Here is a 21,136-nt window from a genome sequence, read left to right as displayed (position 1 = left end):
GATAGAAAACCTGCCCACAACAGCTCTGGCATTTCTGCTCTCACACTGATCCTGGCATGACAATCAACCATCTCTGTGTGCTGGCTCCCAGCATGGCCCAGCATCAGCTCTCTCAGATCTGAACCCAGAACTTTCCCAGTAAGTGATAGGATTTTCTCTTTAAATTCTCAGATAAAACACACATACAGGTGAAACATAAACCACACAAAGATGCTGCAGAAGGATAAACAGACAAGATGACAGAGGAATGGATGATTGAAGGGTGAAATGACTGAATACCTGGCATGATCTCCACAGCAAAACTGGGCAAGAGATCAGCAAGCAGCCCTGTCCTGCCTAGAAAAGACAGAAGGAGGAGAAGAAGGAGAGAGGTTACTGCAAAGAAAACACACTCCCCAGCCCCTGCCTCAGCCTCTAGTTCCCTTCCTCATCAGCCCACTTGCACTCTGCGTTATGTGAATTCCTATCAACCACAGATGTCATCCTGCTCGATGCCTGGTGTCTGCCTCTGCACTTCTGCCATTTCTGTGTCCTTGCGTTTTATCTTTATCAGCAGAGCTGGAGGGAAAGAATCTGGAACAGAGCTTCTCCAATCTAGGCACAAAACAACAAGTAAAAGGAGTCCCTTTAGCACGGTTACATGGTAACATCTTTCTGGAGTTATGCTCTACACATGCAAAAGCTCCTGGAAATGCACAACAGCCCTTAAACAGAAGGACACAGCTTATTTTTGAAACGTACTGATGTAGTTTCTACAGATATGAAACATCTTTAACCCAAGGCTATTGATAAATCAGCCACGTGCTTCCAAAACCTGTGAATGCTGCTCTCTGTGCGGGGCTCTGTGAGTGCACAGACAACTCCAGGAAAGGAGCCTCAAAGCAATGCTGTGCATACATGCTAATTATTTGGAGATGCACAAGCATCTTGGTGAGACTGTGTGACGAAGGCCAACTCTCAAGTGAAGCAAACCAACCAGGGAAGGATTTGTGTAGAAATTCGTGGGATCACTTTGCAAAAGGAAAGAAAAGAAAAAAAAGAAAAAAAAAGCAAGTCAACTTCGAAATTTATAATTTACAACCAAATACAAACAAACTCCAAGCCCAAAGGCAGCTTGGTGCCTGTTTGCTTTGGCACAGAATGTCTGGGATATTTCCAGTACACAGCAAACATCCTGCACAGGGCTCAGCTGTAATTTACACACACCTGCGCATTGGCAGAACAGCCCTAAGTGCAGCTGTGCTGTGAACTCTTCCATAGAGCCCCAGGATCATGCCGGGATTTTTAAAGACATGCATATGGTAGGAGAGCTGCACTCTGAAGAGAGACACACAACAGGAGCAGCTAAGGGTAAGCCAAGGCAAAAGTGGCAGAAAGCTACCTTTAGCCTCCACACATGCCCTTCAGGTCCTGCACTACACAGCACTCAGGCATAGTGATGAAGTGGATCCCAAGTTCCTTGGCCTCTAGTCTATCCTTGAAGCTTATTACAATCAAATTCCCACCATCCGTTTTTTCTCAGTGCTTCAGCAGAGACTCTGTAGAGATCAAAAATCCACAAGGAAGCCTGCTGGAGCCATAATGAATATACTGTGACTGCAGGCAGTGCTTTGCAGCCAGTTGCAACTCATCAAAGCCGACTAGTACTCACAGGAACGCCCATCCTGATGAGGTGGTCCTGAATCCTTAGCAAAAGATAGCATGGTGATGCTTCACATAATTGCTCCCCATCTACCATTTTGAGGGAGGAGACTCTTGCCACCAGTCTGCTGCAACATTTTCATCTACATTTACAAAGAGTTCCGTGATGTTCTTTGCAGTCCATTTCCTGGAAGGATCAAGTGTCCAAGCTGCTCACAATCAGCACATTATGTTCCATGTGCATATTAAACATATTCCTTATTTTGATAAAACAACACGCAATTCTTTCGCAGTCCTCCTGTGTGCCTGTGTGAACAGCACCCACGTGAACCACATGCATGCAGAATATGGGCAGACATGAGCATGTAGCTCACCCCCCAGCTGTTATTACCTCTGCACGAGCTCACATGCAGCCCTACTGTGAGAGCAGATGCCACTGGATAAATGGCTGGAGGGATACAGCTAATTTAGGGCTTCTATTTGTGGTAAAAAAGGCAAGGAACAGACACCTTTAAACAGCAGAAACTCCTCCAATGGTCACTGACAAAATAGGTACCCGCTTTATTTGAACCTACCTGGAGAGCCTCGAACCCTGCTAGTGCTGGGTACCTTCTGATCTCCAAGAGGAACCACATGTCCAACAAGGAAAAAGCATCCCTTAATATAACAGTGCCTGAGAACTTGGTAAAAACAAAGACAACCAAAGCAGCTCCTCTGTGGTATCCACAAGCAGCCAGTAGTTCCCTGCTCATGCAGCCTCACTTGGCTTGTCAGAGTATCTGCCTAGGGAATTTGCATCCCTGCCCTGCCAACAGGACTCACACAGCCCTGGAGGCCCCAGAGCCCCCAGCAGGGATGCACAAAGCCTGGGAGGACCCAAGGCAGCAGCAAATCCCACCACAGCTCATCCTGAACTCTGCCTGCCTTGCCAGCCCAGCTGACAGCCAGCAAGCACAATGCCCACCCCTGGACTGCCGTGGCCCCAGCAGCTTTCCACAGCTCGGCCCCCTCCCTACCCTGGGCTGGATTAATCCCCTGATAACCCTTCCCCACACCATTCCTTCAGGGAATCCAACAGGCTGAGGCTGCCCGCGGTTGCCCCAGCAACGGGAGGCTCCCGCCACTGTCCCTCATTGAAGGCGACTTTCTTCCCTCTGCCTTTCCTCCCTCTGCAGCTGCTGCCAGCAACAAGTGGAGCAAAACCCCATCCTGCCAGCCAGCGGGCACAGGGACAGGGTGGCTCACAGTTTTTTTCAAGGAAATTTTAAAGTGGAGGCTGGGGCTAGATAGCAGTTGGTGGGGAAGAAACAATTCAGTAAAATATCCTGCCAAGAGACCATCTGGCCACAACACCTCTGCACAGCAGCTCTGCCCACCTGAGAAAGGGCTGCAGGCACTCCAGGCCATGGCTGGGCACCGCTGCTGAGTCACAGATCTGTGCCCCCACCCAACAAGAGCTTCGTGTCCTCTGTGCAAGCTCTCACCACCAACGGGATAGAGGGAATAGACAATGGCCCCGTTTTCCAGGGTTGTCCCGGGTGACTATGTCAGAGCTAGGAGCTTGTCCTCATTCTGCAGGGATCTGGGACATGTGCCATCTCTATTCCCATCATGCTGCTGAAGGGTTTTACCTGCCCATAGTGGCCTCTCACCAGGCACCTCACATGCCCCAGGCCCCAGCGAGCCTTGAAATGCAACGGAGCTCACAAGCCCCCCATCTGCACTGGCAGAGAACAGGAGGAGGAATGGGAGAGAAAAAGCTGAGGGAATGCAGAGCAGCTCCAAGAGGTGCAGACACACAGCAGAGGCGAGCGAGGACAGGAGTTAATACACAGGAGGCAGGCAGGCGACAGAGCAGTGAGCAAATAGCAGCGGAGCAGGGAAGACCTGGAGTCAAGCACACAATTAGCAGAGAGTCTGCAGAGAAGAGACACAAAAATAATTAGGGTAAGTGGTGCAGCTGAAAAGAAATGGTGGCATGAATAAAGTAGGCGCAGGTGCAGTCAGAAACATGGCAATTGGGTAAATGTGGGAACATGGTAAATACTGGCAATTGCATAAATGTGATAAATATTGGGTAGCTATGGCAGTAACTGCTGAACTGTTTTCCTGTTTGAAGGCTGCTTCCGCAGCCCGACCTGCTGCAGTGGGATCACAGGACACAGCAACTACAGAGGGAATTATTTCCTTCTCAGTGGTGGAACACTTTGCCAAGCCATGCCACAGCAAGAGGGCCCTGGCAAGGGACACTGCCCTGAGGAGAGGCTGGGAAGCGTAGGAAAGGAAGTGTGGCCCTTGTAAATCAGATACTTTTCCAAGGCAGCTGCTGTGAGATTTATTGGGGGAGCATGGCTCTGCAATGATTTCCTCCGTGCTCCCTCTGCTCGGAGTAAACTTTATCCTTTCTTCCCATCCTTCTCTTCAATTGGACGGAGAAACAGCAGCAGCCCCTTTCAGAGATCAAAGTTTTAGCAGGCAACAAAGACCTCCAAGGAGGCTGTTGCCATGGCTACCTCAGTAACCGAGGTCTTTTAATCACACCAGTCTCCTTTGTGACCAGCGTGTGGCTGGCAAATAAGGAGGAAAAGAGGGGCAAAAAACCTTGGCAACAAGTAGCACTTCTAATCGGTGTGAAATAAATAACCAGGAGTAGGCTGGGCTAGGACGAGGGGACTGGAAGCAGGTTACAAAGGCGGCAGCACAGTGGTCTGAGGTTGTGCATCAACACTTCCCCAGGATTTTTAAGAGGAAGTGTGCCAATCACTTCCTTCACCTGCTAGCACTACCCACCTTTGGTCACAGCTCAAGGTCGGCGAGCCCTCTCTGTGGAGTTGCTCACATTTTCCCAGCTGAGATCTGGCCCAACACATCCCCAGCACAAGGCCACCAGCACAACTCTGCCAACTCCTGTGACCAAGCACTGGCTCAGATGCTACTGGCAGCTTTTCAGCAAATCAGAGCAAAATCCTAAAACCAACATCATGTAAGGGAAAATTTTGCCAAGAACTTTTCAATCTCCAAAATCATGTCAAATTTTATAATACAGTCTCTCCTGGCATAGAAGATACTCCAAACCTGGCTATATTTATACCAGTTATTGAGTCACTTTGCTGAGTAAGAACTGCCTTATTAGCATTGCACACCATACACACATGTCCCAGTGGAGATTCATCCTCCCTGAAAGTCAACACATGTCTCTATTAGTGCATTAATTACTGTACAATATGCTGTGTGTACATGTATCTACATTCTTTACTTTACATCCTTTACTACTTTTACTATGGGTGTTAGACTTCTTAAATTCTGCATTTAGACTGTATGGATACTGGCTGGTAATACAAACTACCAAAGATATGAGTTTATCAATGTTAAGTGCCAATGTTAATTTCTGGAGAGAAATTAACACAAACCTCAAGTGCTAATTGTTGTTATTTAAAGCAAAACAATGGGAGAAGCTTCTGTTTCTAAAAGATTCATTTGGGGAACTTCAGGCCTGTCAGACTGACCTTGGTGCTTGGGAAGGTTATGGAATAGATTATCTTGAGTGCGACCACACAGCACATACAGGACAACCAGAGGATCAGCAGGATCCAGCATGGGTTTAGGAAAGCCAAGTCCTGCTTGACCAAGCTGATCTCCTTTACAACCAGGTGACCCAACTAGTGAATGAGGGAAAGACTGTAGATGTGTCTTCCTGGACTTAATAAAGCCTTTGAGAGTGTCTCCCACAGCATTTTCCTGGAGAAGCTGGCAGCGCTACAGGCTGGGGAAGAATGGCTGGAAAACTGCCTGATGAAAAAGGACCTGGGGGTGGTGGTCAAAAGCGCTGAACTTGAGCCAGGTGTGTCCAGGTGGCCAAGGAGGCCAATGGCATCCTGGCCTGGAGCAGGAATAGTGTGGCCAGCAGGAGCAGAGCAGTGATTGTCCCCCTGCACTCAGCACTGGTGAGGCCCCTCAAGTCCTGTGTTTATGTTTGGGCCCCTCACTCTGAGAAAGATATTGAGGGGCTGGAGTGAGTCCAGAGAATGGAACAGAGCTGGGGAATGATCCAGAGCACAAGTCTGATGAGAAGTGACTGAGGGTGTTTAACCTGGAGAAAAGGAGGCTCAGAGGGGACCTCACCACTCTCTGCAACAGCCTTAAAGAAAGGTGGGGAAAGACGGGTTGACCTCTTCTCCCAAGGAAGAAGTGACAGGATGAGAGGAAATGGCCTCAAGCTGTGCCGGGGCAGTTTCAGGTTGGACATCAGGAAGAATTTCATCACTGAAAGGGTGGTTAAGCACTGGAATGGGCTGCCCAGGGAAGTGGTGGAGTCATCATCCCTGGAAGCTTTCAAGAAACAACTGGATGTGGCACTTGGTGCTATGGTTTAGTTGAGATGGTGGTCTTCAGTCAAAGGTTGAACTCAATGATCTTGAAGGTCTTCTCCATCCTTAATGATTCTATGATTAACTATAAAATAATATTTCACTGATACACAGTTTATGTAATATTAGCTGCCGAATTGGATGGAAAAGAAAGCAGGCAACAGCTGTCTAGCAAAGCACACGGATCACTAACCAAAGTGTCAAACCAACAACTGGGATTAGTGGAGTACTTTCTGACCTCTTCCAGAAACTTGACAGATCCTTGGGAACAGAGCCACTGTTTTGTGAGGCATGTCTAAGCTATGTAAAACCTAAGAATGCAAACATCACTGAGCTTGCACAGACCTATGTGTTCCAGGTCTCAGCTGTCCTGAGCTGTAGGTACAGGCACTGCTCCATAGCTATTCCAGCTTGGGAAGGAGCAGTGTAGCAGCTTCCATAGGTCCCTGCACCTGGTTAGTAAATTCTGGCTCTTGGGAAGGCTTATTGGGTTGTATGCAATGCCATGCAATGAAGCTGGACTGCTTCCTGATGTGAGCTGGTGATGTGAAGCTAGGATGGGGTATCTGCTGATGCTGCCCTGTACTTCTGGTTTGAAGGTTACTCCAGGCACGCTGCATCCCTGCACTGGTACACGTGCAGCTCCCTTCAGAAGGGCTGCAATGAATTACTTTACTGAAACCCATTGACATTCTCATATAAAAAGCAATACACAGGGGCTACAAATAACAATATGATTAATAGCACTGTCTGCGTTTCCAGAAGGAGGACATTAGCTGCCACCTACTATGACAGAAACATAGACTTCCTTCAATTTAGGATTCAGCCTTTTAGATTCAATCACATTAAAAAGTTTAAAAAATAAAATGTATAAAGTTGCAAATGGATTCATTAGCCCAGCTGTAATGTCAGCAAAGGTTCTCCTCTTCTAATAAAACACATGAGTGCAGGGAGTGTCACTTGATTCCTGCTGCAGAATTGCTAAGCTTTGGACTAGTCTGCAGCAGAAGCAGAGTTCATACAGTTTCCAGCACGCTACATCCTGTTTGGAGATTCCAAATGCCATCAAAATGCACATGTATCACAGAATCACAGAATCATTTAGGTTGGAAAAACCTCTGAGATCATTGCGTCCAACCTGTGACCAAACACCACCTTGCCAACCAGACCATGGCACTGAATGCCACATCCAGTCTGTCCTTAAACACCTCAGGGACAGGGACGACTTCAACACGTCCCTGGGCAGCCCATTCCAATGTTAAACCAACTCTTTTGGGAAGAAATTCCTTCTGATGTCCAACATGAACTCCCCTCCAGCACAGCTTGAGGATGACCCCCCACCTTGCTACCAACATCCTTCAGACAGTTGTTGAGAGCAATAAGGACTAAAGAATATTTTTTAAAATAGAATAAATGTGTAATAGTATTTTTTTAATCTAAATTCTCTCCTTATCCTTCAGGAGGTTCACTACCAGTCCATCTCCTGTGTTTCTGAGGCAGAGGTTGCTACCCCTCTTCCCTCACCTCCACTGATTCCCTTAGAGAGGGTTAAAGTCCCTGACTAAGCAAAAGATACTGGACAGTCTTTTCAGCAAATTACATAATAAGCACGTGCTTAACATCAGGTATGCTTTACAAATCCTATCAGCTTTGCTGAGGACAAATGGATATAAATAAATGCTTATATACTTTTCTGAAATAAGAGTGACATGAGGACAGCACATGGGGTCTGATGCTACCCAGCAGCTCTGCATGTCAACATGACACACCCAGGTAACAAAACCCAACATGCAATCCCATCATGACCCAGGATCCCTGGCTACTTAACAGTTTGCTGATAGTCTCAGTGATTGCTTTCCTAAGAAAAAAGGAAATATTGTAACTTGCCCAGGTTTTGGATTTTGCTCTAAGTCATGATAAAGTGCCTTTTGACCAATTTTTTTGTGGTGCAACTCGTTGTATAGAAGAAGCAGGACCCTCCACTTGTAGCTAACTAAACTTCCATTAATTTATTGATGCTATTAGTACAGTATCTGCCATTTTTGTCTCTCAGTCCTTTCACAGTTTCAATGTGATATTAAACTGCCCTTTCATTCCAGCATTAATATGAAACCACTAGAAAGGATATTTTCTTATTTCCTTTTCTGTTCTGATTCCTCTGTCACCCCAATGATAACGTGAGTGGGTAGAACCTCTGCTCTATTCAAAATTCTAATTTATGCTTAAAGCATGCAGCAACCCCAAAAGAAGCAATGTGAATTGTATCTGAGAGACCACTGTCAGCAGGGAGCAAACAGCAATGTGCTCTGGGAATCGTGGCATCTCTTGCACACTATCCCTCTGCTGCTCCAACCTCTATTAACAGGGAATCTGGGTTCCACCCAAAGAGCAGCGAAACAACAAACAAAACCCTTTTACCACGTGTCCCCTAGGATGGTGGAATTGCTACAGTCTACATCTGTATTTAGTATCTCCCTCCAAGCAGTGGGATGGAACAAAAAAATATCTCAGAATATGCAGAATATTAAGAAATGGTATTTTCATCACTGGCTGCTTCATCCTTTAGCCATCAATGGGGAGAGATAAACAAAAATGACAAAAAAACAGCAAAGGCAGAAGGAATAAGGCAGAAATGGGGAGAGAAGGAGGGAGGAAAACTGGTAGGTAACCCTGGAATTGCACCAAAAGCTGGAATGTTGCCTCTACCCAGGAAAAGCAATATACAGAAGCTGCCTAACAGCATGAGGCAGAAGTATGCCCACGACAAGTCTGCTTTCATGCTGCTGCCAAACTTGGCAGAGAGCTGCATAAAGTGCAAGGTCAGACCCAGAGGCCAAACAGAAAAGCATATGTGGTCAAGGGTGATGCAGCCTAAGCTACACATGCCCCCCAACATATCCACAATGAACTGGGGGCAGAGACATCAAGCCAGCTCCAGAGGAGGGGATTTCTATGTTTTCTCCCCACAGTCTTCTGTACACACTGAAAAACCAGATTCTTCCTGTTACCATGGCACTATTTCATCACTGGTGTCTGAGTACAGTTGTAGATACACAAGAGGAAGACACCAAATCCTAGACAGGAAGGTGAAGAAGGGACAAAAATTCAGCAACTCATCACTACACAACCACAGACAGGATCTCAGGGGAGGATTTTAACAGCTACTGCTGCCACCTGGCAGAGATAAGCTCACCTGAACTCACACAGGTCAGTCCTGGGCCTGTCAGTAAATGGCAGATGATACACAGTCACACTGCGGATTTATACAGGCGCGTGATACTGTTTTCTGGAGTGACCAGACTGACCTTCCACTTTCTGACCTTCCCCTCCAACTGTCCATTGCTTGACTGACATCCAAAGGGGTGAGGAGAGGCAATGGCACTGTGACAGTCACTCACCCATACAGCCTGGTTTACTTGGTGATGATAACTACAGCTGCAAGTATAAATATCAATTAAACTCTGACCTTAGGCAGGAGAGCAAGGGAATACTTGACAGATGTGTTTTATTGTACACCTCCACAGATCACCTACACACTTTCAACCCAAGCTTTTTAATATTTCCATCACAGGATGCAGAAATCTGTACAAACAAGAACCATGGTAAGGTCTTAAGGTAAGCCAGGAAAAACTCGGCTTGCTCTCCTGGGATATCTACGGTTGAAGTACTACAGCTGGCTCAAGGCATGTCAGCAAAAGTCCCTGAAAGGCCCATTCCACTCTGCTTTTCTCCTCTAGTTGGTATGGCTGCTTTTCTGACCTTTACAGTGAGCTGTATCATGGAAGCCACCACTGAAAGCAAACCCTGCAAATAGGGAAGAAGCTGATCCTGCTCAGCACAGTGCTCAAGGGAGTTTAACAGAAACAGAGCCAAGCACACACCACACCACAGAGAGGGTAGGTCCTGTTAGTGGCAGCACCAGCTCAGACCTGATTAGGCTGACTGTGAAACTGCACCTCTAACTGGACAAGTGTTATTGGGCACACAAAAAAAATCTCCCAAACTGACACATTCAACACAGTGCTTCTTGGCATCCTCACAGGTCAGAAGAGTGGGATGAGGACTGCAAAAATCACATGATCTGATGTCTTCTGGGTGTCTGTCTCAAATGTTCATTTTGCTGCAAGTTTATTGTTTTATCCCTTAAAAACAAGGGTTCTGCCTTTCCACAGCCCTGCACTTTCTGCAGTCATTTACGCCTGTGTAACGTGTGAGCAGTGTGGGTGTAAACATTACTATTCTGGTTTGGTAGCATTTGCCACCCACTTTGCCTAGGTGTGAATGACTGCACAAGGTGCAAGGCAATGGTGACAGCGCTGCAGGCACTGTTTTACATAGCTCTTACACCCATAGTAATACAGTGCAGAGATGGAGAGAGCAGGAGGAGAGATGCATCAGGTATCTGCTGAAAAAGCAGCCTGACAAGAGGCCTCACCAAGCACAAGCAGCTCCACTGATTCTTCATTCTTGCCCTCTACATCATCTGGTGTGATAATAAGGCAGTAATAGAGGCCACTGTCTCCCCACATCAACTTCCCAATCTGCAGGTCTGCATCTGGAAGGCAAAAAAGAAAAGTCAGGCTTTCCCTCCAACACTTACAGGAAGGATGGAATGTTGAATGCACTGGGTCCATCTCTGTGTCCCAAATCCATTTCATTTCCTTATTAAGAACAGGGGTTAGCCTTAGCCAGAATATGACAGTACTCAGGAAAAAACAACATGCTCAGGACTTCTGGCTGTAGGTGGGAAGACAGACAATGCTGCAGAGGCAGCTCACTCTGCAAGTGCCAAGAGCAGAAGGGGTCACTAATGTCTCTGTCCTTCCTGTCATCTAAGGCTGGGGTCCCAACACTATTCATGTCATGAAGAAAGGGCTTAGACAGTGTCTCCGCTACAGCACCTCAGTCATCTGCAAAGAGGTTACACAAAGGAAAACACTCCCTCTTGCTGAGGCTGATCACATGCTCTCCACACCAAGGAGTCTCCACTTCTGGCTAGGTGGTATCCCGAGTCAATCAGACACCTTGTACTTTTGAGGGACAAGGTCTCTCACACAGCCTTCCAGACAAAAATGTTTAAGGAGCCTGCCATCCCTCATCTCCACCCAACCTGACTTCACCCCATGGAAATCTCTTCCTTTCACTCTGCTCAAGGCTGTGTGGGTTTAGGTTCATGACAGGGTAAGCCGGTGAAGTCCGGGGCTGAGCAAACATGAGGTGTAGGATAATCTTGGTATTTCAGAACAAGGAAAACATCAGTGGCATTTGCAAGGAAGAAAAATCTATCCTGCAAAGACTGAATTTGTATCTCTCTTGCTGCCATCCCTTTGCTAAGGAAAATCTATATACACGGCAATACGCAGAATTCAGGAATAAAAACCTTCCACTTCATGGAAAGGAAAAAAGGATACTGTATCTGAGTTGAAGACCTACATGGAGTCAATTGAAGGGAAGTGCCAATGTAAATTACCTTTGGGTCTAGGGCTGGTTGGCTGAATCCTAAATGTCTGACAAACAACAGCTCTCTTCCCACAGCCTTTTCTAAGAGTCAGCTGAACAATTAGTGCCAGACTCCAGTATCCCAAATTGCTAAGGGTCCATTCCAGCCCCCACCAAGCATCACTGGGGTAGGAGACTTACCATGGACGATGCTGACATCTCTTTCCTTATAGAAGTCTCCTATGGTGATGGCAGATCCCTGCTTGGAGGCCACGACACGGACCGTCCTCCTGCTGTCCACACAGTCCAGGTAGGGATCCCAGTCCAGGTTCCTCTTGCTCATTGTTTGCAAACCAGAAGTCACCATACCCAGAGCTTCTCCCATCCGGTCCTGGCAGTAGGATTTGTACCTCCACTGTACCACAGCTGGTTGGGTGGAAGAAGTAGAGAAATGGCAGCGAAGCAGAGCGGGCTGAAACAACATGGCCACCTTCTTCTTCTCAGGCACAGTGACCTGCAACCCTTCCACCTCAGCTAGAAAACAAAAACATGAGTATCATATGCCATGGCACTGCTTGAAGAGGGAGCTACTGCATTTCATCATAGCATCATTCTCCCCACATAAATAGGTAAAACTGTCCATCTGTTCCAGGTGCTAGGGCGCAACACTCCTCAATGTACGTAAGCACAGATGTTGGCAGCAGAAATGAGTTTGCTTTTTCATAGCTTACAGTCACAAAGAAAAATACAGCATGATGGGGTTGAAGGCTCAAATGTAGCATCCTCATGCTGTAGGAGCCCTAACACAATGGTGTGATGATTCATGGCTTCTGGGGCAGGTTCAAACATAAGGAAGAAGTATTTTAGGGATGGCCATGCTCCACTTGTACAGCAGGTCAGCAAGGGGCCAGATCCTGAGTTCATGACAATCCCACTGCAGAATAAGTCACCTCCCTCCCATTTCAGTGGCATCACACCTCCTCTTTAAAAGTCAGGCAACACACAGTGCCTGGACCAGCACATTCTGCACTGGTGCCTAGTGCTGCCTGCTCTGCCAAACCCTAGAGATGCACGAAGGAGTGGATCCAAATCACAGAGCTCTTCCCAGGGCTGGCAAGTAACACTGAGAGAAATTGCTCCATGTGGGAGGTGTGGAGAAAAATGGCCCAAACACTCAAGTTTTTCACATTCCCAGGGAGGAGAGGGATCTCAATACGTAATGTTTATCTAGCAGCTGACAGGAGAGCTGTAGCCTGGACCTGATGCATTAAGGCTCCCGAGAAGATGCAGGGGACTGCTGCTACACCCTTGTGTAGCTGAGGGAGAGTCAGAATGTCAGCAGAGAGCACTCGGGAGAGTGAGGCACTCCATACACCCACAGGGACGGCCAAAACTCCCCCGCATGCCCTTCATTGCTTCCCTCCTTGTGCTGCAGGCAGCAGTGTCTGAGAGCACTCATCCAACACTGGAAAAAGGGAATCAGGCTCAGTATGGAAAATGTTGGTGTTACCACACACCTCGCCCAGAGCAGCACACAGGGAAAAAGAGGAATTACAAGGAAACAGTCAGGACAGCAAAGCAGAAGAGAAAGTTTACACAACATCTGGAGAAGGGAATGATGGACCTGAAGAAGCTTAGTGAGGAATGAGAAGACTGAGGACAAAGAAAGGCTTCCTGATATCAAGAAGCAATAGAAGAGAAGGGAAAACGCAAGAAAGAAGAAAACAGAGTAAGGATAAAGTATCAGAGCAAATACAAGAAACAGAAGGATAAGCAGGATGACAATCATGGAAGCTTGCATTCAGCTGGAAGAAGCTGGAGAAGGTGTCTCAGCCCAGGTCAAAATAAGTACAAAGGGCTGCAGTCAGGTTGCAGGAGATTCAGAAATGATGTAGAGAGAAGAAGAAATGGAGTCAGCAAAAATAATCCACCCACTCCAGAACACAGAGATGAAAAGGAGATGGAAGTTGGCAAAAGAAAGTGAAATGACAGGAGATATCTTTAGAATGGGGGGGGGGGGGGGGGGGGGAAGCACAGACTAAAGCACTGGAGCTTGAAGCAGACTGAGAGCAATAAATGCATCAACTGTGTAACAGCAGCAGGCATGAAGAGACAAGGTCAAGCTGGAGACAGCTGCAGACCTGAAAAGCAAAAGCAAGAGGAGATTGCATGATCAGGATTCAAAACCAAAGGAAAGCGAAGAGGCTGGAAAAACAGCGAATATTAAATTCAACAAGTTATCACTGTCTGAACTATAAAGCACAATGAAGTCTATAAATCCCAGTTGGAGAGAAAAACACAGTATAGATAGAACCTAGGGGAAAGCTTATTTCAGGTATGCAAGACGGTCACTGATACTAACAAAGAGTTACTGATCTAGGCAGGATTTGACCTTGGGGACTACTATGTGAAGGCTTGAAGAGCACAAGGGTGCTCTGGCATTTGCACAGCAATGCTAGATTGTGCATACAATGAATGCAGGACATCAGGCACATTGTACTTGCACAGGAGGTTATCAGGTCTGCCAGAAGTGCCCAGACCCAAATCCAAACACTGAAGTGTGGCTGTTCTCCAGAGTACCACCAAGCACAGCTGAGGTCTCCCACAGGACAGGAAGGGGAATGAAGCAGCTCCTGCACAGGCAAGGAGATTATTCAGGAAGTGGCAGCTGGAAAGTTTCTGCCAAGCTTCTTTTACACAGGGACCAAACACAGGGGCCATGTGGCACTAAGGGAATGCCACCGCTTGCTTCTCAAGGTGAACCAAGTGGTGATGTGTTATCCTCTCCTCTCCAGAGACTGGTGCTTTCTGGGTTGCATCTGAATGCAAGAAACATGAAAAACCCCTTGAAAAACAAATGAGTCCATGTCAGACATGTGTCTGGCAACCCTGTGCCTGACCCCTCACAGTCTGAGGCCAAAGCCAGCATGTGCATGAGCTGATCAAGTGACTCATCACGTTACCTCAGCTCCAGGGATAAAACAGTGACACACTGAATATTTAAATCTTTCCCTTGTGAACCAAGTACACTGCTTAGTAAACACAGTGCTCTCAGATAACCATGCACCACAGCCCTCCTTCCCTGTTAATGAGATTAATGAGTTTGGCAAGCCAGGGACTGCTTTAATAAATGATTAGCTGAGCTTTAGCAAATTCTCATCTGACTAACTTTCCCCACCCTACCCCCATGTGAACGCCTATATCAAGAAAAGAAAAGCAGCTTTTGGGAGAACGCAGGAATTATTTTTCTCCCCAAAAGCATTTTGGAGACGTGCAGAAAATTATCTGGCACCTTCTATATCCTATCTCAAGCTCTTTATTAACTTCTTATTTTCGGATTCTTTCCAGGAATAGCACTTAAGAGCAACACAGTGCCTCAGATTGAGAGACTGGAGCAGAGGAAACTTTAGATCTATTTAAGTCAAATTATATATAATTATATATGGCTGAACTGGGAAATTATACACCTGTTATTTCCTCTGCCAAAAAAGAATTATTGGAATTGATTCATGCAGTACGTCACTGCTGTAACAGTGTCCACCAAAAAGGCCACCAGGATGCTTGACTGCCTGAAGACAAGATGGTGGCTCTACACTGATCAGTTATGTCCAAGCATGGGAATTACAGGACTTCCTCACCTTCAAGAAGAAACTGCTGACCTGAAAATGTAATGTAGCCAAGATAAGAAGAGCCTCAGACACATCAGAGGACAGAACTCTGGGTTGTTAATACATCAGAGAAAAAGGAACGAAATATGTGAAAAATTATGAGAAGCTTAGTGACAGCACCATGGTAGCTCTTTGTCTAGTTTAAGACAAATAGGACTAAAAAGAAACTGAATTGTGTTGTGCTATGTTTTGACTAATGCAGACAGAGCAAAATAAGCCCTTACTACAAAACCATCATGGAAATGCAATTCCTGCACTCTAGAGAAGGAACCTGTTCATTGTGAATGTTTCAGGTTTCACAAGAAAAAAATGTAGCTCCTGGGAGTCTCACGACTATGTGACTATTTTGCTTTCCTCCCTTCTTGCTCTCCTAAACCCACAGAAAAAGGTCTGAAAATATTAATCAATTGCATTTTACAAACACATTTATCCTTACTCTTAGAAAATAAAAAGAACCCATGGTTTTGTGTGTCTGTACAAATATATATATACACACACACTCCCGGAGAAAGAGCTTAAAAATAATCACACTTCCGAAATATAATTGTATGGGGTTTGTCTGTTTCAATTGGCAATGTGCATTTGTCTCCTTTCTCTGATTCCTTTCCTGAACTATCCTCAGATTATGCATTCAAACTATGCAATCAACACTACACACAAGCTATCACTAATACATTTCACTGGTGATTAAAGAAAATTCCAGGAAGTGATTACAGAGGGGATATTTGTAAGGGCGGGTTTGAGCCTTGTGAGCCCAATCTTCATAACCGCCTTCCCTGAGCAAGAGAGGGAAGGCAACTGAGAGGTGATAACTGAGGCTCTTGCTTTGCCATTGACCTCCAGAGAAGGCTATGCCTCCCTGAGGTGAAATGAATCCCAGGAAGATTTAGCTTCACTACACAGCCTCTAGGAATAGAATCACACAATGGTTTGGACTGGAGGGGACCTTAAATACCAACCAGTCAGAATAAAACTGATCTGAAGCACCAAACCCTGGAAGTAACGGCAAAGCCAAATACTGTAGTTCAGTGGAACAGGTCCTTCCCTCCTTCTGGAATGCAAGAATTGAGTCCAAGAGAAGACAGCACACATTATTCTTCAGGTCACATGGGTCTCCCTCCCTATCTGTGCATACATCTCATCTACTTCTCTGCAATTACCTGGCTCGCGCTACTGCTTGCCTGAGGTAGTACAGCTGATTCTATGAAACTACAAAAATTGCCTCCCCCATTTTCATGTACCTTTATTGACAGGAGTGGCAGTTGTGCACACAGGAGAATGGAAATCATTGGATCCTGAACCAGGCACCTCAGGAAAGCTACTCCTAGACTTTACCTCAGGGCTTTGGCAGAAAAGCATCTGTTCACTGGTGAGAGACAGTGCCCTTAGGGTAGCTTATACCAATTCCCAACTAAAGTAAACTGTTGGGCAAAAGGATCATTGTTTTTGGCATCTTGGATACTATGCATCATTACAAAGTGTTCTTTCTCCACTGCTGAATACTGGCACCCAGTTCCACCTTTCAAATGTGGATCAAGCCTGAATCAGGAAGTGCAAGATCTGGGCTTTGAAACCAGAAAGTCAGAGATAATAAAGAGTTGTGTAAACAGATGAATGGAGAGCCAGTGGGATCACTGAGATTGTATTGTACAGGTTCTTGCCTACTCATGTTGGACTAAATCCAATCCATGCAATTTATCAGCAAAAGCCATCACCATCAGATCGTGTGGAGTGCCTTATGGGAAATTAATAGGATGTCTTGGTCTGGTTCCTATCAGACTTGTGTTCTTAGCAACGTGACCGCTAATTGTCAACTTTTTTGGAAGGAAGAAACCAATGCCTGAACAGGTCAGCTGCAGCTAAGGTGAAAGCATGGTTGTTTTTCACAGCTCCATGGCAAAACCCAAGAATTTCAGCTCTCAAACTGCTTAAGCTGGAAAGGGAAAAACCCAAAGCAGCTGCAGAAAAGCGTGGCCTTGCACACCCAGCACTCAAAGGACAGAACCTCAAAACAAAAACCCTCCATGCAGGACAGCCCAGGCTGTGCAAAGTGACTGCAGTAGACATTGGACTATTTCTTGCTCTTCACCATTCTCTGTGGTGCTCTCCCCAGGCACCCCCTGCTCCTCACTTCATTCTCTTCACCAGCTTCCCTGTGTTCCTTACACTCCCTTTCACACATTCACAAAAGTCACCCTGGGTGCTCTCAGGTGAATTAGCTCTGGCCACCAGATCGAACCCACCCTTACTACTGTCTGAAAGCTGTTACAGTTGTCAGATGCCTCCTGATTTAGACTTGGTTCAGCATCCCAGAAATCATTCCCAGAAATATCACTCATCAGAAGCCTGAGAACAAAGCAAAAGAAATGCGAAGAGTCTCTCCCAGCCTTGTAACACCAAGCTATAATACCTGTCCTTGGGATAGCATTGGGATTTCTACTCCTCACAGGCTTACTCAAGGTGACCTCACAGGAATAAAAAGTAAGAAAAACATGAGATTTCTGCCCAGTTACATTACACTTATGCTCTGTGAAGCCAGGCAAGGGAAGTCAGATGAACACTTTAAATCAAGACAAGTAAAAGAGTCCATCAATTTCCCTGCCTTCCCAAGAAGTGTGGTCAGCTGGCCAGAAACAGCAAAGCACAACTGTGCTCCAGCAGGCCCCCTCTGCCTGCCCTCCTGAACTGTGGCTGGGAAAGAACAGGTACAGCAACAGTATACAGGGACTGAATGCTAAATTACTGGTGGAAAAGTACTTATCAGGACAAAAATATCCCATTTTAATGTGGACAGTCTTCTAATTGTAACTTTTCCAAGCTTAGTCCAAGTTGTGAGGCAGAAAAAATTTGCTCTGCTTGTTCTGTACTAAAACTGGAGTTCAGTCTCCAGTCCAGTACTTTTCTCTAGTTTTAAATGCATCAGAAATTACAGCATTAATAAGAAAACAGTAAACACGACGGGAGGATTCATTCCAGAATCAAGCTGCACTTGGTAATTTACAAGAACAGGCTTTACACAGGGACTAAGGATACTTGGCAAATGGGATCTTCTTTTTATAGAATGAGAGCACAGCCCTACACATATCTTAACCCGTGTGACCTCACAGGAAGGAATAAAGAACAACCTGCTCTTCATCCATTTGCTGTTGTTATTAAAACATGAGCTTTAGGCACGTGGGAGAGCAGGACAGGAGGGGGAGAAGCCAAACCAAATCCATTGTACCTCACATGGGATTTTTTTCAAATTGCCATAAGAACTCACAGTGCGCAAAACCAAACAAAAGATAAATGCAAGAGCCAAAAATTAAAGACAAACAAAGGACAGAGAGGAATTACTGCTGGGAGGAAAGGGACTGAAAGTGCTGATTAGAAATTTCTCAACCCACCTCGAGGAGGGAGGAGGGGAGAGAAGGGAACGAGAGCCTTCTCTTTCGTGCTCCCTTTTGTCTCCCTGCTTCCTCCCCATCTTGCACTCTGTCTCCTGGCCCCTACACCTCCCAGCCCCCACTTCTCTTTCCCAGACCGGAGTGTACCACTCTGGCTGGATTAGGGCTCCTTACCTTGATGCAGACCTTTCATTCCTTTGCACAGCCACTGGGGAGAGGAAAATCTTGAATCCACGTTTGCTAGCCCCCCTCTTCCTTTTCTGTGCACATACACACACTCACATACCTTTGCTTATTTACTTTCTCTCGGCTGTGAAAAAGGACATCAGCACCTGATTTATGGCTGGGCAGCAGCGGCTGGAGGGGAGCAGGCGAGCACTGACTGCCTCCATCCCTCAGCACACAGCTATGGATAACCTGTTGCCTGCCGGAAGCCTGTGCCTGCCAGCTCTCCACAGCACCAGCAGCACGCAGCCCTGTCTCAAAATCACAGGGCTAGAGGAAACTGGAAGGTCTTCCCACTGCAGCGGTACCTCTCTCTCTGCATTGACCCTGCATGCTCCAAACAGCACTCGCTGCCAGGAATCGTGAACTGCCCTCAGTGTAGGGAGAAAAGTGTCAACAGCCCGGTCTTTTAGCTTGATAAAAAAAGTCCTGATTAGCCTGACATGTCCAGATAAAGAAGCTCTTCAAAAAGAGGGAGGAATGTAATGTCATGTTTAGCTACACCCTGTACTCCTTTACCGGCCCCTGGACGCTATTTATCAGCACACTACTATGGCTAGTAGGAAAGGAGGGGTAGCTGAGGGTGCACTGGCACTCCAGACCAGCTCACTGAAGTGGGATACATTTGGAAGCAGCCAAATGGCAGGGAAGGAGGAAGAGAAAGAGGATGAGCTGGAAGCTGCTGAAGCCCCAGATGAGGCCGTGAAACCCTGGAAGGGAGCAGTAGGCAGGCACCGGTGTTGAAGATGACTCAGAGTGAAAATGCAAGGAAAGGGGTGGGTGGGTGGTGGGAGAGAGGTGTTATGACTAAAAGCCGAATTTACTGCTTGTGAATCCTAAATCTGAATAGGAAGAGGGAAGAGGCTGAGGTCTTTTTTGTGGGATACATTGGTGACAGGGGGAAATATATGCCACTTAACCCAAGTGTCTGTTTCTTCTTTCAGCCTGTAACCAGCCCGCCTGGCTAAGTCATCCTACTGCAGCTTTTCCTATAGCCTGCTGCTCCTGTGCCCGGCTGCTGCACCGGCTCACAGGAGGCAGATCTTGCCCCGGACCTGACAGGGCTTTCTCTTTCTCCCCGGTTCCCGGCTGCCCCGCCGCTCACACCCTGCTGTAATCCCTACCCCCTCCTTTCCTCGCTGCCCAGCTCTCAGACCCAGACCCTATTCAGTTTGTTCCCCTTGCCCTCTCCCCATCGCTGAGCCCTCTCTTCGCCTCTCCGGCTCCCCTCCCCCTGCCCTAGGGGGGGGCTTGGCTTGCCCGACCTCTTCAGGAGCCGGCGGGGCAAGCGGTGGTCGGCGAGCTGGGCTGGGGGGGCAGTCCCGTCCTGCGCACACAAAGGCCTGGGCTCAACTGCACCGTCACGGGGAGGGCCCCCCTGGAATTCTGCCCCCCCTGGAAGCCGGGGCAGAGGCAGGTCAGCCCCCACCTCTCACACCTCTGTTGAGACGGCATGTGCGGTCAGGACACCGGGTAAAGGAGAAGTTCCTGCAATTGTTCCCGGCCCAGCTCGGCACGGGCGGGCGGGGGGAGCCGGGGGTTTGTCGCCATCCCTCCCCGCACCGCGGCCAAGGACACCCCGGCTCCCCGGACGGGCTTCCCCTTGCCCGACACGAGCGCGCTCTCTCCCCGGCGGCGAGCGGGGGCCCAAGCGCCCCGCGGACCACGCGGAGAGAAGCGCCGGGGCCCCCTCGGACCTGCCCCGCGGCCCCGGCCGGGCAGGAGGCACCGGCTGCCCCCCCGTCCCCAGCCCTCTCCGCGAAGTCTCCGTAAACTGCACCGCGGGACGTGCCCGAGCAGCCCCCGGCCCCACGCCGGCTCCCTCCGCAGCATCTCCCCAAAACGTCCCCATTTTCGCCCTCAGGAAAGCCGTGAAGCCCGGCGGGCTGGGCACCGCACGGGGACGTCGGGGCCACCGGGACACCCGTGCCCCCGCCCGCGGCCCTACCTGCGAGCCACAGGAGGACGATCCATCCCAGGACGTGCCCATCCATCTTCTCAGTGGTCCAGGCGGCGCAGGGCGGCGGGAGAGGCGCGGGGGCGGCCCCGCTCGGGCAGCCGCCTCCCCGCAGAGCCGGCCGGGCTGGCGGAGCGGCCGCGCCGTGTGGCTCCGCTCCGCTCCTCCCCCGGGCCCGCTCCCCGAGGCCGCCCCCGCCGCTGTCCGGGCGCGGCGGCGGGGCTCGGGCGGGGGGCGGCGGCGGGAAGGGGGACGCGGCTTCCCGAAACTGCTTCGCTTCCCGCCCGCCCTCCCTCCGGCAAAGGCGCGTTTCGGTTGCCTGGTGCCTCTCCTCAGCCTAAGGACACCCCGGCACGTTCCTCTGCAACTCCTTCAGCCCCCGGCATCCCCGCTTCTTAGCGGGGTTCTTACAACTTCTCTAGTAAGCGCTTAAAAATGTCCCCGATGATCATC

General features: G+C 48.1%; 1 protein-coding gene across 7 annotated transcripts in view; it reads right to left on the bottom strand.

Moving 5' to 3' along the window:
* Positions 1-20,817, bottom strand: part of ILDR2 (immunoglobulin like domain containing receptor 2) — a 40,552-nt gene extending 19,735 nt beyond the window's left edge. For 5 of the 7 annotated variants that reach the window (XR_014226273.1, XM_082277976.1, XM_082277978.1 and 2 more), the window contains exons 1-4: positions 20,675-20,817; positions 11,649-11,981; positions 10,444-10,563; positions 280-336 (exon numbers count right to left, since the gene is read on the bottom strand). Coding sequence is in view for 6 of the 7 variants with exons in the window: in XM_082277976.1 (XP_082134102.1) it covers positions 280-336; positions 10,444-10,563; positions 11,649-11,981; positions 20,675-20,720 (556 nt within the window). In the remaining variant the exon portion in view is untranslated. The remainder of the gene's footprint in view (positions 1-279; positions 337-10,443; positions 10,564-11,648; positions 11,982-20,674) is intronic. The other 2 variants (XM_082277980.1, XM_082277979.1) reach the window with 1 other exon arrangement.
* Between the last annotated feature and the right edge of the window lie 319 nt (positions 20,818-21,136).

Source organism: Coloeus monedula (genome assembly GCF_965178545.1).
Source record: "Coloeus monedula genome assembly, chromosome: 3".
NCBI lineage: Eukaryota > Metazoa > Chordata > Aves > Passeriformes > Corvidae > Coloeus > Coloeus monedula.
This window is presented reverse-complemented; position numbering and strand designations above follow the sequence as displayed.